Source organism: Drosophila grimshawi, unplaced genomic scaffold (genome assembly GCF_018153295.1).
Source record: "Drosophila grimshawi isolate 15287-2541.00 unplaced genomic scaffold, ASM1815329v1 contig_848, whole genome shotgun sequence".
NCBI classification, from domain to species: domain Eukaryota; kingdom Metazoa; phylum Arthropoda; class Insecta; order Diptera; family Drosophilidae; genus Drosophila; species Drosophila grimshawi.
This window is the reverse complement of record NW_025063692.1, coordinates 18,978,131-18,994,328: the sequence shown is the minus strand read 5'-3', so window position 1 is coordinate 18,994,328 and position 16,198 is coordinate 18,978,131. Positions and strand designations below refer to the sequence as shown.

The 16,198-nt window shown below is 38.7% G+C and overlaps 1 protein-coding gene across 1 annotated transcript in view; it reads left to right on the top strand.

The window, feature by feature from the left end:
• Positions 1 to 6,210: 6,210 nt before the first annotated feature.
• Positions 6,211 to 16,198, top strand: part of LOC6565162 — a 51,923-nt gene continuing 41,935 nt past the window's right edge. The window contains exon 1 of the mRNA XM_043216094.1: positions 6,211 to 6,577. Coding sequence (XP_043072029.1) covers positions 6,303 to 6,577 — 275 coding nt within the window. The 5' untranslated portion in view covers positions 6,211 to 6,302. The remainder of the gene's footprint in view (positions 6,578 to 16,198) is intronic.

Here is a 16,198-nt window from a genome sequence, read left to right as displayed (position 1 = left end):
CTTGTGGCCATGAGTGGCTTATCGAACATAATAAAATAAAAATAACATACAAGTGGAAGCAGCTCTTGCAACAGCTAAAAAACGACCACGTAATATTCTGTTAGCAGCGGAATAATATCATACTATGATCTCAGTTGGCTGGAAACTTCTTATAAGGGTGAGGCGGTGCTAAATTCTATTTATTTATTGTTTTGTGACAATCGATTTTTATCGATTTTCTAGACACCCCTCGTAGCACCAAAATGTTAACACTTTATCTGACGAACATATATTCCTAGTTTCACGACTCTAGCTTTAAGGATGTTTATATATTCTTTAATAAAAAACAAGACATATATCTTCCAGCAGGTGTCTTTATGTTACACCTCCAACCCTCCTTCCCCTCCTACCATCATTGCTCTCTGACGGTCTGGCTGTGTTTGTGTTGTTTGGCTGCTGGCTTGATTTTCTTTGCCAGTGGAAAGCTAAAAGCCAACAGCGAATTGTATTTCAGTTTGTTCGTTTAACATGGCTTAGGCATTGTCCACGGTTGGACTCAATTAGTGCACACTATAAATAAACCATCTCATTCTTTCTCTCTTTGTTTCTCTACTTCACTCTCTGTCCCTCTTGCACTCTTCCTCTCTCTCTCTCTCTCTCTCCCTCTCTGTTGTAGCCGCGGTTGTTGTTCTTGTCGCTGTTGCTGTCGCTGTCGTTGGCGCTGTTGCTGCTGCTGTTGTGTGCAGTTACAAGAGCTACACAATTGTCAAAGAAGCGTAAGCCAACCAACTTGGCAAGCATGCAGCAGCACTAATGAGTGCTCTCGGGGAATCCCATTCATACCTGGAACACTCTTGCTGGCTTGGTGACTTGTAGTCCTCTTGCTGTTGTTGTTCAGTTAACAGAAATCGTAGTGGCAAACGGCGTTGGGATTGTAACTCAAGCATAGCAATTATTACTTCAAGAGAGTAGTGACTTATTTTCACAGAAGAAGCGTTCTATATATTCATAGTTTAAAGTCAATTTATCGTTCGTTGTCAAAGTATCGGAAGCAACCGTCTAGACTGATTTTTTTTCTAGTCATTGTGGCGATGTCTGCCTGAGGGGCTCCTGTGTGCTCTTCTCAACAGCGACAATATAACAAAGGCTGACCATCGAAACGTTGCTAACTGGAATGCATCACGGTAAAAGGATGCATTCTGCTTTGTTGCCGCAATACGATTAGGTTAAAAGTTTCTGATAAAGAACACGACACGATTATTGCTGCTGCTGCTGCTGTTGTTGTTGTTGTTCTTGTTGTTGCTTTTAGTGCTACTGGACTTTGTGATTAATGGAGAGCTACCTAATTAATTTATGATGTTGCCGGTCTATGTTGATATATTGCACGCGGCCCTGAAGTGAATGCAAAATATTGCATTTGTGGCAAAGCCAGCTTCAATGTTGAAGCCTTTCAATCAATGCTTGAATTATATGCCACTGTGTGCAATACATTTTCGAGCTTACAAGCAATAAAATAATTTCAAAATAGGCGAATGTATTTCAATTCAAATATTTATAAGGATTTGTACAAAAGCAATACAATTGAGAGGAATTTCAATTACATTATTATGCATAAATGATGATGCCCAGAAGTAAACCACTTCCATGCTCAGCAACTTATTTGTGTGAAAACACATTTGGAATATTGGAGATTTTTAGATTATTACTTTTTAAGATACATGCTGACAGACTTCATTTAAAATATACATTGATTTTTACTGTGCACGAAAATATCGCTATTTTGAAGCCACTTCTACGATACAAAAGGCTTACTTCGAAACCAGAGAATATCTATATAAGTTTATTTATTATACGCAGATTAAGTTAATATTTTAAATTTCCAAAAAAAAAAGAAGCAAATATCGGAGTCTGCCCCCTGACATCTAAATTTCATTATAAATTTAAAAAAAAAAAACGGTCAAGTGTAACTATAAAAGCTATATAATATAATATATAGTATAGTATAGTAATGATGATAATTGTTTGAATTGAATGATTATCGTATTATTATGCAAACAAATCATTTAGACTGAGAAAGTTAAATATTGACTATAAAAGGTTATATATCTGTTCACGTCATCTATAGTTCAAATTGTGATTTTATGTCCCATCATCTTGTCAATCGCTGGGTTAACTGATCCATTAAGTGCTCAAGGCACTCCAAAATTTGTTGGAATAATTTCCACACTAACAATTAGAGGTAGAGGTAATCAATTTTTTTTCGACACCCCTTAAGCTAGTGACTGGAAACTTTGAACATTTATTTGTCTGTAAAAGGGGGCCAACAAATCGATAAAATTGCTTAACGTAAATCGATAATAGCCGCATACCCAACTCAATTTTAAGCTTAGAGTATATTGTTGGTCATCAAAATCAGTGTTTTATCAGGGTATTTCTTAGTCGGCTACGTCTATTTTCGACTGTTTGTTTGTTTGTTTTTCGTTTTTATGTCGCATCAGGTCGCTTGAGTCCATTAATGAGTGAAGTTTTAAATTTTTGTAATTAAATGCACCAGACCAGTAAGTAACCAGAGGGAATGTTGTGGTCGGACGTAAATACTTTGATACCATAAGTGATATCAGCTGACAAGAGGTAGCAATCAACAGGCTGAGTGTAGCCAAGAAATACCGTCTAAGTTTGCCTTTCAAATTGCGGTAGATATAAGCTTTTGTGCATTTTTGGAAGATATTCCCATTAACCTTCCTTAAAAATGCAAGGTATAGTTCCAAATTCTAAATCAGAGTTTATTTTCCATCCAAATTATGAATCTCTTCTGCAAAATGAATACATTTATTTTTGAAAATGTGCTACAATGTGCTGTGATCAGCCCAGATTATTTATATTATTAAAAAAAAAACTTAACTAAAACAGAGTCTTTTCTGGACAATTTATTTTTAGAAAAAAAACTTAGTTAAAACTGAGTCTTTTCTGTATTAATTAAATAACCAAATAGGCAAAGATATCTTGTGAAAGTTTCTTTCCTCGCCATAATTAGTGTATACAATATCTAATCTTTATCTCCTTCATTTCTGTTACTTATATGTACATAGGGGATTACGAGATGTTATCATTATAAAATATTTAAGGTAAACAATTATAGGCCAATTTATTTTTATACTTGATGGTATACTACTCGATAGGTAACCTTAAAAGCAGATAAAAAATAATGGATGAGTGTGGGTGAACTGGTTTGTGGGCATGCAGCTTACTGAAGCTTAATCCGAATGAGAAAGCACAATGCATGTGCTGAAAAGCTTTCGGAGTCGGTTAACAGTGTTCAACAGCAGCAGCAACAGCAACAGCAACAGCTAGCGAACAGGATAGGAGGAAGCAACAGTCGAGTGGTGGTGTGGCATATAAATAGCGTGTCCTGTGGCAGGCGACTTCAGTTCCTGTCAAGCCTTTGTCGGTTGCGTTTGCCCAAGTCGCAGCGAACCGAAGTTAGCAAAGAAAACACTGCTAAGGCAATCGCCAAACAGTCAAATCAACTTACTAATACCAAAATCCCAAGTTAAAAGAAAAAAAAAAACAAACAAATAAAGACTCGAGAAAAACAACAACAACAAACACCATAGTCAGAAGCGTCGCAAGAGCGTTGAAGAAGCTGTGGCAAACACCGCAAGAAGAGTTCAATGTCGAGAACTAAATGCTGATAATAATCTCGAAAACTATAATTTAGAAATCTAAAAACTGAATTGAAGGAAATTGGAGATTAAAAGTTGGAACCTTGGAACAACAACACTAGTGAGGTTTGATATTTTTTTAATGTGCTACCATCTAATTTGTCGCCTTTTTTTTAAAGTGTTTCTGAGTGTGATTGAAAAACAATTGAAATAAATGTATATATATATATATATATACAAATACTATATAGCAGCAGTGCGATAAGAGCTTAACGAGAGTGTGTGTGTGTGTGTTGTGTGTGAGTTTGAGTGTGTGCATGATTGAAAGTAAAAGAAAGTAGTTAATAGGAAGGGAAGCAGACGAATCGACAATCATAACAATCACAAAGGTGACGTGCAGAACGTGTGTATTTGTTGTGTTCGTGTGAATGCGGGGCTTGAAGGGTGCTGATTGGGATAGGATAAAGAGGTTACATGGAGGTTGTTGTTTTGGATGTTGTTCTTGTTGTTGTTGTTGTTGTTGTTGAAGTCGTTTGGCTGGCCAGGCCAGGTCAGGTATCAGCAAGAGCCGCTATTATAAAGCCATTTTTATGCTTACCTTTGCGTTTCGATGGCGATTCCATTTTATGCAAACGTCTGCAGTTTTACTTTTACTTTTTCTTTTTCTTTTTCTTTTTTTCTTTTTTGGCTCTCTCACTTTTTTTTTTTTTTTGGTTTTATTTTTTCAGACACGTATATTTTTTTGGGTCTCTCCGCTTCTTGTTGCTTGTTCTGAAATTTTCTTGGCCGTTTCGTTTCGTATCGCATCGCATATATATCTTTTTAGTATTTTGGATTTTTCTTTGGGTTAATTTTGGCTGCCTTTTCTTATATTTGATGAGCATGTGTGTGTGTGTGTGTGTGTGTGGGTGTGTGGTAAGGACAATCCGGGCTCGTGCCGCATAGAGCACTGCGGATTTATGAGCTGGCAAGCACACAACTCACATACCAGCTGACTTCTTGCTGGCCATGGCAGCGCCACACAATTATTTCTTTATGCTCACAACTGCGACTGTGTGTGTGTGTGTGTGTGTGTGTGTATGGTTGTATCATATTCATATGCAAATGAAACAATTCCCGTTTATGATGTGCTCTCAGTCTCAGTCTCATTCATTAATTCTTTGTCTTTCACGACCTCAACCTTGAGAGTTTGTGGCTTTTGCTACCTGATGTATACTTATATAGTATACTTATCAGCGTGCACGCTTTTTGCCCTCATTTATTGAGTGATTTTTACGGCATTCGCCTAATTTCCGAATAGCGATTACCATTCTAATCTAATCGCTTGTCACGCTTATCCATTCAGCGTTCACAATCGCCACTGAACGCTTTTCACTCAGTTTCAATTCACTTGGATTCCAATTTACTTTAGTTCAATTTAATTCAGTTCTGTTCAGTTCAGTACAGTCAGTTGTTCATCTTCGTTCATTAAACTTGTATTATTATTTTGTAATTACAAACACGGGGTGCTTGTTGCTAAATAATGTTGAATGCCTCGTCTTTAGTCATTCGTCGTCGACCACTTGTTGGCTCTGTCTTTAGTAATCATCATTTTTGTTGATGCCACATTAAGAGTATGTGAAATTTCCACCCACATCGCTCACACTCTCTCTTCAATCTGGTCTTCCTTTCTGCTTTTTTCTTTTTTTTGCTTTTTTCACATTTCCATTTGAGATTTCCGCAGTTTCTTGGCTTCTTTGGGCGTTTATCATGGATAAAGCTTTAGTCACAATTGTCACAAATAATAAAGATAATTAATAAACCTTACGCTTCAAATAGAATACAAATTTTGCAATTAAATGAATACTAATTGCTGCATTTAGACTAATTAATGTTTAACTTATGTATTTGCGAACTCTCTGTACAATCTCGAAGAGAGCTAAAATCTTGATTGAACACGTTCAGGGCGTATATTAATCATTTGATATTATCTGATGTGAACTATTCACATCAACGCTGAGCACAGTTTAAAGCTACAATTAACATTGTTTTGCTCTCGCAATTAGAGTCAACTTATCGAAGATTGAAGCATTTTCCAGATAAATCCAACTGCAAAAAAATAACAACAATTTTTATGCGTAGTTTATTGTTTACCTTAGAGTACAGTTATAATTGGCAGCTTATTAAGTAAAACCGAAACAGCAAAAGCAAAAACAACAGTAAAAACATAAACATTGCTAAGTAGATTGGCAAGGTTTCCCCCAATTAATTTTCATTATGTTTTCCTGCCATTCTTCGCATTTGGTTTCTTATTTTTGTTTTTTGCCTTTGGTTTCAGCTTGGGTATTTTACTACTCTGCTCGAGAGCTGTCAGAAAGAGAACGAGAGGCAGTGACAGAGACAGGGACAGGGACTGGGACAGGGAAAGGGTAGATGGGTGGGGGGACAGCATGGCCCGAGGCAGTGGCAAGAGCTTTAAGAAGGCTTCATCAAATAGCAATTAAAACACAATAATGCCCACCACTTTGCCACTTTCAATTGTACGAACTAACGCAAAGTTTTGCTTCGTGCAGCTGTTTGCGGCAAGGGCGCTAAACTCAAATCGAACTGAACTTAAATCGAAATCGAAATCGTTATCGTAATCGTAACCGCAATCGGAGAAGCAAAAAACCCAAACCCAGAATGTCCGACCAAATTGAGTCAACGAGCGGCAGGAAGAGCCAATCCCAGAGCCAAAACCAGACCCAAAACCAGAGCCAGAGCCAGAGCCAGAGCACGAGGCAGAGCCAGTCGTCGCCACCGGAGTCGCCAGCAGCACCGGTGACCGAGGAGCAGGAGGCACCCAGCAGCAGCGGCAATAGCAGCAGCAGCGCTGACATTGGCACCAGCGACCCAAACACCGTTGCCCAGGGACCCGAAGCGGCCAAAGATCTGGACCATGAATCTCAAGGCGACAGGTGAGTCCAGCACAATCTTAACCACATTGCCAAACTATTAACTATATGTGGACAAAAATACATACAAATGTACAAATGGTCTATGTATGATATGTATAAACATGTATATTGTATATATATATATACAATTACCCTTAACTGTCCTTCTAAGTGTGTAAATTCATTTCCCTGCGTGCTCCCCTGATAATATCCATTAGCTAATTGGGCCACCTGCCCAAAAAGGCCTAAATAAAGGACTTCCTGACAAACGTGTACGGCACACATATGTACATTGTACATATAGACAGACAGACTCACATATGTGCCTTCGTATATGTATACATTAAAATGCCATATACATATATGTACATACAGATAACATTCTGTTCTGTGTGAATGTGAGAGATACACCTGAAATACAATAATCCAAATCCCTAAAAAAAAAAAAAAAATGTATACAACAACTGTGCAGCAAACTGTGAGTTTGATGTGATAAATTCTTATTTACAAATACGTGTTTGCTTACCTAAAACTAAATCCTACATTAAGTCGGTGTATATATCTTTGAAAAATCACAAAATATCATATACATATATCTTCGATGCGTCTTGTAGATGGGCGAGTCCAATTGGTCCGTTCTAAATTGTATTAAAAAAGTATTAACTCAAGCAACTGTTGGGTTCTTCCAACTTTGTCGTATTTTTGTTGGCAAAGTCTTCCGATTTTAATATCACTCGTAATTTAAAAATGTCTTTTTCAAATGTATTTTATAATTTCTACTCCGATATTTTTGAAATACCGTCGGGAGTCCCTTCAGTTAAAGAGTTGCTTGAACCTTCATTGTTTACTGCTCAGTTTTCGAGGCAGTTTCTTCAACTATAAGTAAGAAAATATGATTTTAAATGTGCATTAAAAGTATTATTCTGTTAATTGAGTGTTTGTATTCATCTGTCTCAAAATTAAAATAAATCAAATATATCGCGTAAGACTGACCAACTGAAATGTTGATTATAAAGTGTTAATGTGACCTGGTAAAATGTTTTGATTCTGGCTTAGTTTAGGTTGGTGCCAATTTGGTGACTCTAGCTTTAAAATTGTGGGGATATGTGGCTTTATCTATATCGATTTTCGATAATATAACTTTTCGAATTCCGGATTTCCGGATTTCCGGACAGCATGACTCATATTTGACAAAACAATACTGTATAAATACTGTAAGAACAAAAGCCTGAACGATAATTGGTTTTCGTAGAAGGCTGAGATTTCCTAGAAAAAGAATCAAATTAATCCTGTACACAAGCAAATTGAACCATGGCATTTAATAAATTTAAATAATTGGGTTTAGCACGTGCCACACGCCATTTCGAAATTGTTTACTATTATGATAGATCATCAAGGATATTGAAAGTTGCCAGATGGAAACATAAAAAACACACTCGAGAATTTGCAATTCTCAATTTGAAATTCTGAATTTGTCATTCGAAACTAAACAGCAAAAGTTGACTTGCAGCTTGTGTTTATTTGTATGCGGCTGCGGCAACTTTGCAGCTTTGGCATACACACACACACACACACACACAAGTACACAAACACACACACAGTTCGGGGCACTGCTGTCGTCCTTTAACTTACACTTTGTAGTCAATTAGCTGCCAATTAGTTTCACACTCCCACCTCGGAGTTGCTAACTCAATAAGCTAACTTTGAAAGAAAGAAAACTTTTTGTGTAAAAATGGGAACCAATTTTGGCAAGGACCAAAAGGGAAAACATTAGAAGGCTGAAATTGTTGCATAAATTGAAGATTCTTTATTCTGTGGGCTTACATATATATTTAACTGACTCTGAAACCCGACGGCATCCAGATTCAAAATACATTGGAGTATATAAAAAAAGCAAAAAAATAAAATAAACAAAATAAATCCACTTGAACTCGACCAGCACTAACTTATTCAAATTATATAAGGAGGTCATCAAACAATAAACAATATTACGCTCCCAAGTTTGTATAATCATTTAGACTGTTGAAACAGCAGCTGATTGATATCTATATATATATATGTACATATTCCATCAGCTTCAGCATTTGAGCTTCACATCCCACTTCAATATTTTATGTACCTTATCTTCGATTGGCAGCTTTCAGTTTTCAGTATTCAAAATATGCAAAATAGCTAATAAGTTATAATTTGGAATAACAATTTGGCAAACGCCATCCAAGCGGGGCAGGAAGACCGCTATGAAGATAGAGACTGAGAAAGATACAGACAGCTACAGCTACTACAGATACAGATAGGGATAGGGACAGGGATAGGGTCAGAGATAGGGACAGAGATAGGGACAGGGATAGGGACAGTCTGCTTGGGTTATTTGGGCAGTCAGTGCACGTGCGATATTTGTGAAGCTCATTGGATATGCCAGCTGCATTTGACTCATGCTCGAGTTGGGTGGCGACCACGCCCAGTTAATGATGTGGTTAATGCCAGGCAGCGTAATAAATCTTTGCATATTGTCATATATATATATATATATATATATATATATGCTTATTATATATATATATATGTATATACTTTGCTGAAAGAAGCCAGGGAGCGGATCAAGTTATGACTTGAATGAAAGGATGCCTCAACTACAACTACAAATCCGTATGGCGGAGCATGTTAATTATGCTGTCAAGTCTCTAAGGAACGAATACAGCATATGCTGGAATATGCTGATTTTCTCTGGGCCTAACCAGCATACATCTTACCCCCCTCCCCCCACCCCCCGCTTCCTTCCTTCGACCCTACGAAAAATGTGACAGTTGTTTGTATTGCTTATCTGTTATGCTGTGAGAAATTGATGTGGCAAAAGTCAACAATGGATTTGACACATGGCCAGCCGAGATCTTTTCGTAAGCCCCCCTAATTCCCGACCCACAACCAACTTGTCATTGTTAAGCCATTTGTTAGCAGTGGCAACAAGGCAATGAGGCAAACCATGTTTACCACAATGGGCCAAAGTGCAACGACATCAGCTGCATTCATCACTCGCAGAGCTGAAGGCTGATTTGGTTTTCTACCGCTTTTCAGTTTACACTTGAACTTGAGCTGGCAATAAGGTCAAAACAATTCGGTTTTCAATCAAAACTAACAAATTGGAATATTGCAAATATGCCAAATGAAATTTAGCTTCAGCTTCGAAAGGGGCGAATTTGGTTAATTCAAATTCCATTCGAGGCAGATGTCAATCAATTGCACAACTTTAAGAGAATGTTAATTACGTTTTGTGCTGAAAGAAACCACAATTTACAAAATGTTTGTATTCTGATACTAAAGCTACAAGAGTATATTGGTCTTGTCTCATCAAAATCGATATATCTGAAAGTGGAAATCGATAAGGAAACATATCTCCTAAAATTTGAAATACACTCATAGCTCGCTATACAGCCTCTCATTATACGACATTTTGTTATAGCTATAGTATAGATCGATATAGATATAGTATTTGAATAATTGATTCCTTATACGGCTTTTCGCTTTGCGGACGAGTTTCCTGGAGCGGCCGTAAACCGAGGTATGAGTGTATATATTGCTAGTAAGACCCGCTCCAATTTAAAAGCCAATGTTACCAAACTTGTAGGGTATCCTGCAAAGATTGGTCAGAAAATTTGTTGGCCAAGCTTAGCCTGCTCTTTGCCACCAGTTAACAGCTAGTATTTCACAGTCAGTGACTTCCGACTGCGAGGTTTTCACTTGTCGTTGTTGGGAATGTGGGCAAAGCTTGCTCAAAGGCTTTCTCTGGCAACCAAAGAAAGGCCCACATATTTAAAGTACATAAACAATTGGAATGCATAACAAAAAACAACAAAACAAAGGGAAAAACAAAATCACTGCCTTAAAAGACTGCCAATATATCTGAAGCGTTATTTTTGGCTCTGCCTTTAGGGCATATACACAAACATTTCAACATTACGTTGACTCAGTTCACTCCACCAAAAATTATGCATAACTGACACACACACACACACACACACACACACAAATTGCCTGTTTTATATTTTTCGTTTCATTTTGGAGTTTTTTGCTTTGTTTTTTTTCTTTACCGACTATATATATTTATACAAATCTCATATATTTTTTAAGTTTGCCCGGCTGTCAGCAAAAGCAACTTTAAGTATGCATGTGTTTATGTGTGTGTGTGTGTTTATGTGTGTGTGTGTGTGTGTGAACGTGTGCTGCAAATTATAAAGTTGCTGATGCTGCTGCTGCTGCTGCTTGGGCCAGAAAACTTTATTATACCCTGTGCCCGACAGCTAAAATGCGTAAAATGTGGCAGTCACTTTTGATGAGACTCCAAAGCCATGAATTGCCATATTTGTCACACATTTTATATGTCCACTCACACACAAACACACACACACACACACAAACACAAACACACACACAAACACAAACACACACACACACACACACACATGAACGGTTAGAGCTCGGGTACACTGAAATTCAGAGTTATTTAATTTAATATGTAGGCTTTCGATTACTGCTAAAAAATGACTTAAATTGCAGCCACTCTAAATATATCATACATCTTTTTGATGCACGTACTTTCAAGCATATACCTATATATATAATATATATATATATATATATATATATTATAAGCGCTCATACGACAATGTAAACTGGCCAGGCTATTCGAAATATTTATGACAAACCGACAAGTCAGAATTCAAACTTTTTACTGGCCATCTGGCAGTTTATTAATAATTATTTTATACTGTTCATTTTTAATTAAAATGAAAATCTTTCGTTAAATTGGATATGCTTGAAAACATAAATAAATAAAATAAATATTGTCTAATTTAGAGGACAACAAAGTTAGGTGTGTGTGTAGAGGTGTGTAGTCGTCTGCGGCTGACTGATGGCTGTGGAGTGTTCTTTGAATTGCGTATACGAGCCGTTGTCATGTGAAGTCCTGTGTGGCATCCTTAGGCACGTCTCGAACAAAGTTTGTCCGAAAGTGGGGCCCGAAACTGCAGTTGGGTCGACAGCAGCCTGCAAATTGTGGAATCCTGAATTTAGTTAAATGACAAGTGTCGGATGCATGCAACAGCAGCAGCAGCAGCACTAAACATTCAACTGATTGCAAGTTGCAGCTGCTTGGAGTGCCCATCCATTGCAGCAGGTGTCAAGTGCTGTTTCAGTTGGGGAGAGGTGGTGCTTTGAGGCTAGTTGGGGCTGTTGTCAAGGTCAAGTTTTAATCAATTGTAGGCTTGCCAGCTGAAATGCAGTTCAGTAAGACAAGTTGCGTGTACCACGACACGCACATACACAGTAACACACACCCACACACAGACACACAGAGACACACAGACATGGGGGCTCGCATGCATAGCTGTATTTCGGCGCTGGCAGGCAAGGCAATTGGCCAAATGGCACTTCAAACGAGGCCCAATAACGTGATATGATTTGAAAATCCGGAACGAGCCAGAAGCAAACAACTGCCAAGAACTGAGCTGATTGACACGCATGGGCTCGAAGCCAGTGCCAAGGCTTAGCCAACACATATTTTCTCTCTCTCTCACTCTGCCTCCCTCTCTCTCTCTCCCTCTCTCTGAATATGTGACAGTTATTTATTCGTTCGTCCAATTGGCAAAGCAGCCAAAAAAAAGCAGCGCTGCACAAATGAAATCAGCTTTAGTCCACTTTTCATTTTTATTACATTTTAGAGGGTATCATACTTTTGTGTGCATTGCTGGATCCCATAAAGTATATATCCTTGATAGCCAAATCGATATAGCCATATGCGTCTGACTGTCCTCGTTTTTGTTATAACTTGAAATAAATTATACTTTCTCAGTTGTAAAGCTTTCTTCTTGAATCTGACCATATCGGATCACTATATCAAATAACTACCTTAGTAACAATCGGTTGAAAGATTTAAATTGTGAGGCGTACATTCAGAAAAAAAATTCCAAGAATTTTCGAAGTGGAAATCAGCTTATTATTCAGAATGTAAATTTCTAAAAATCTTTTCTTCATTTACAACTACAACTGCAACTAAACTCTAATATAAAAGACGACCCAGTAAATTTCGTTAATTGTGTTATGCATTTCTACTTTTTTCTCTTCTTTTTTTTTATTTATTTTTCTTTTGTTGCATATGCTTTGTTTTCACCTGTAATTGTTTTCTATACAATAACCATAGCCTGCCTAAGCAGCAGCAGCAGTTGAGTTGAGGAATTTCGTTGCATACTTTTGTGCGGATTGAGCAAATAATTATAAAGAGTGTGCAGGCATGCCAGGAACGCGGCACGCGCAAATACACACACACACACACTGGCACACACACACACAATGGCACACACACACACATACACTGGCACACACACACAGACAGAGGCGTGCGCGTGTGTGCATGTGTAATGCCAGTCAAAATAAGCTAGCAGCAAGCAGCAAGCAGCGAGCAGCTGCTCCTGCTCCTGCCACGCCCATTGCCCTTCAAATCGTGTCAGTGGGCGAGCTTGATGTTCAACTGGCAACTTGGACGGAGCTGGGCGCTCAATTGTTGATTGTGTTGCTTACTTGCTTGCTGTGGCTGCGTTGTCTGTTGTTGTCTGTTGTTATTGGTGCCACATGGCAGCTGTGGCTGTGACTGTGGCAGCAGCAATGACGTCACACACGCTGTATAGCGTCCCACTCAAGTTCAATTAGAAATAGAATTGTTGATTATTTATTTATGTATTTTGGTTGCTGCACTTTGCTCGCTTGCTGCACGACACAGCAGCAACTTCAAAAGGGCGGCAGCATTGTCTCGGGTCCAGTCACAAATCAATCACGGCCCGCAAACACAGATTGACACACAGAGACAGAGAAAGAGACAGAGAGTGAGAGAGAGAGAGAGAGAGAGAGAGAGAGAGAGAGAGAGCGAGAGAGAGAAACGAAAAGGAAAACTCAAAGTGAAAGCAAAAAGGGGGTAGGGAAAGCGAAAAAAGTATCTATCACACAGACTTGTGGCTGTTGGTTGCTGGCTTTTATTTTGGTCGTCGCATCATCGATTTTTGCGTGTCACTACAACAACAACAACAAAAAATAACAGCAACAAATACAACAAAAAACCAAAAAAAAATAAATAAAAAAGTTACTCAAACACACACACACCCAGTGGATACACACAGCAGCAGCAGCAGCAACAGCAGCAACAGCAGCAGCCGCAACATAGATTTGCCACGGCAACGGTAATAAATCGCCATTGAAATTTCAACGCTCAATGTCAGAAACGTTGAACTGTTGTAGAATATCAGGTTGTTATTGTTAGCGTTGTTGCCGCTGCTGCTGGTCAACAGCTGTGCAGGCTACCTTTACCTACACACATAAGCGTGTGTGTGTGTGTGTGTGTGTGTGTGTGTGTGAATTGCTTGGTGACCGTTTAACACAGTTGATACGCGTGTCGAGTTAGTCAGCCCCCTAGCAGCACCCTCTGTAAAAAAAACAACCCCCAATTGCTCCATTGAGGTTTAGTATTTGTGCAACACTATGTTGCTGTTGTTGTTGCTGTTGTTGTTGCTGTTGTTGTTGCTATTGTTGTTGTTCTTTAACAGATTACACGTTGCTTATAATTGCTGTAATCTTGGCGGAGCAGATTAAATTACAAGCGTACTTGGGTCAGCACTTGATTTGATTGAGTTTTCAGGCCTCGGTCAAGTGGCAAGTGCCTATATGCATAACCAGTGATTGCTAGGCGGCGTGATTTATATCTGTATATATATGTCTGGGTTAAGTCCCTATTATGTCAAGTTGAACCAATTCACATGTTATGTCAATTGTTGAGCATATTGAATTTGACATCGTTTAGTTACATCTTCGATGGATTCACACTAAGCCCGAAAGGGATTTGCTTAACAGCAACGCAGATATTCACTCCTAATTGACTGCACCCTGTATGTGTATGTGTGTGTGTGCGAGAGAGAGAGAGAGAGAGCGAGAGAGCGAGAGAGTTGTTGGAGTTTGTTGGCTGGCTTAGCCAACAATTTGATAAGTTAAGTGCTTAGCTGTAGCCGTATTCCGAGCTGAAGTGTGCTTCATTTTGAATCCAAATGCATGCAACAGTTTTCCTGCCTGATTATTGAAATATATCCAAAAATAAATAACAGACAAGTTATTGATTGATATTGATTGAGAAGGACAACAGCGCGCTGCGTGCCGTCAGCTGGCTTAGAAGCAAAAACTAAGAAACACAATCTGGCACTGCGGTGTCCACCGAAACACACACAGAGGAGACACACGCACCACTTGCAGTGGAATCGATTTTTGACTGAGATTTCACAAAAGACACGCGCCAAAGTCGTCAACAGCAACCAAGCCAAACAGTAAAGCGCAACAATTGTTTTGGCATTGTTTGTTTTGATTTGCATAAACCCAGAACACCCCAACCCGCGCCCCCAAAATGTTATCGCTTGCAGGCTCTGTGTCAGTTGCAACTGTTGCCGCATCCGTCGTTCGCCGCCAGAGCGATTTCCGTTTCCGTCACCATTACTCGACCATTGCTTGCTGGCCATAGTCGAATTATATCCACTGAAATGCGAGGCAAGTGCAACAGCAGTGGCAACATCAGCAATGCTGGAACGGAGGGGAAGGTGGAGGTGGAGGTGGGTGGTTTGGTTGGCTATTCAGCTATATTGGATTGCTAACAATAAATTTCTGTTTCCTGTGGATATGCTGCTGTTGTCCATGGTTGCCTTTCAATTTTCACTTTGACCAGCAGTTCTATAGCTCTGTGGGTGTCCAACTTCTGCTCTGGCCAATTCTATTTTGCAGCCCCGCCTCTACCTCTAACCACCCAGCCACCCATTGCTTTCACTGCCATTCCAAAATGACTTTCATGAGTTATGTGGAACGCCAAAAGCATATTTGTTAAGTCTGTTTACCATTTTGGTTTTGTTGTTCTTATTGTTCCATTCGCAGGGCACCAAACAGATTAACGCAGGATTCAGTGCCATTTGCACGAGTACCCCTAATCTTAAGTGCTAGCAACAAGCAAGCCGAACAAGTTCAAAAGCACTTTTAGCTCCCTTCTTAATACCCATATATATGTATGTGTCTATAGAGCTGATTAGTTAACTATGAAACAAGTAAGACTGATCTAGTCGAAAGAGCTCGACAAGGAAATCGATTAAAATACAGGCGTAGCTGAAATAGTCTGCTTTCAACTGGACACCAAACTGTAAATGTATTCGTTAATATCGATTCTTTGGGTTTATTTTAAGTACTTAAGCTTCCACTCCGGAATTCTTGCGTAGCATAACGTTTCAGCCAGCTTAAGTACTTGAAGTGGAACATGCCACAAAAGCTGCTCTTCACAAAAGTTCCTAATGATACTTGCCGCTGAACTGCCACAAGTTTGTGTCCCTAAAGCAGAAGCCGGCATTTTTGACATTCCTAACTTAACCTGCTCATATGTACATATATATTTATACATATACATATACATATATATATATATATACATATACATATACATATATAACATCAGTTTTGATCCGATAATCGATATATTCTTAACTTGTTTCTATTCTATTCTATTCTATTTGGCACTTCATTCACATTTGGCTTTAAAGCTGATGACTAGAAAAAAAGCCACAGGAGCAAATCGCTGAA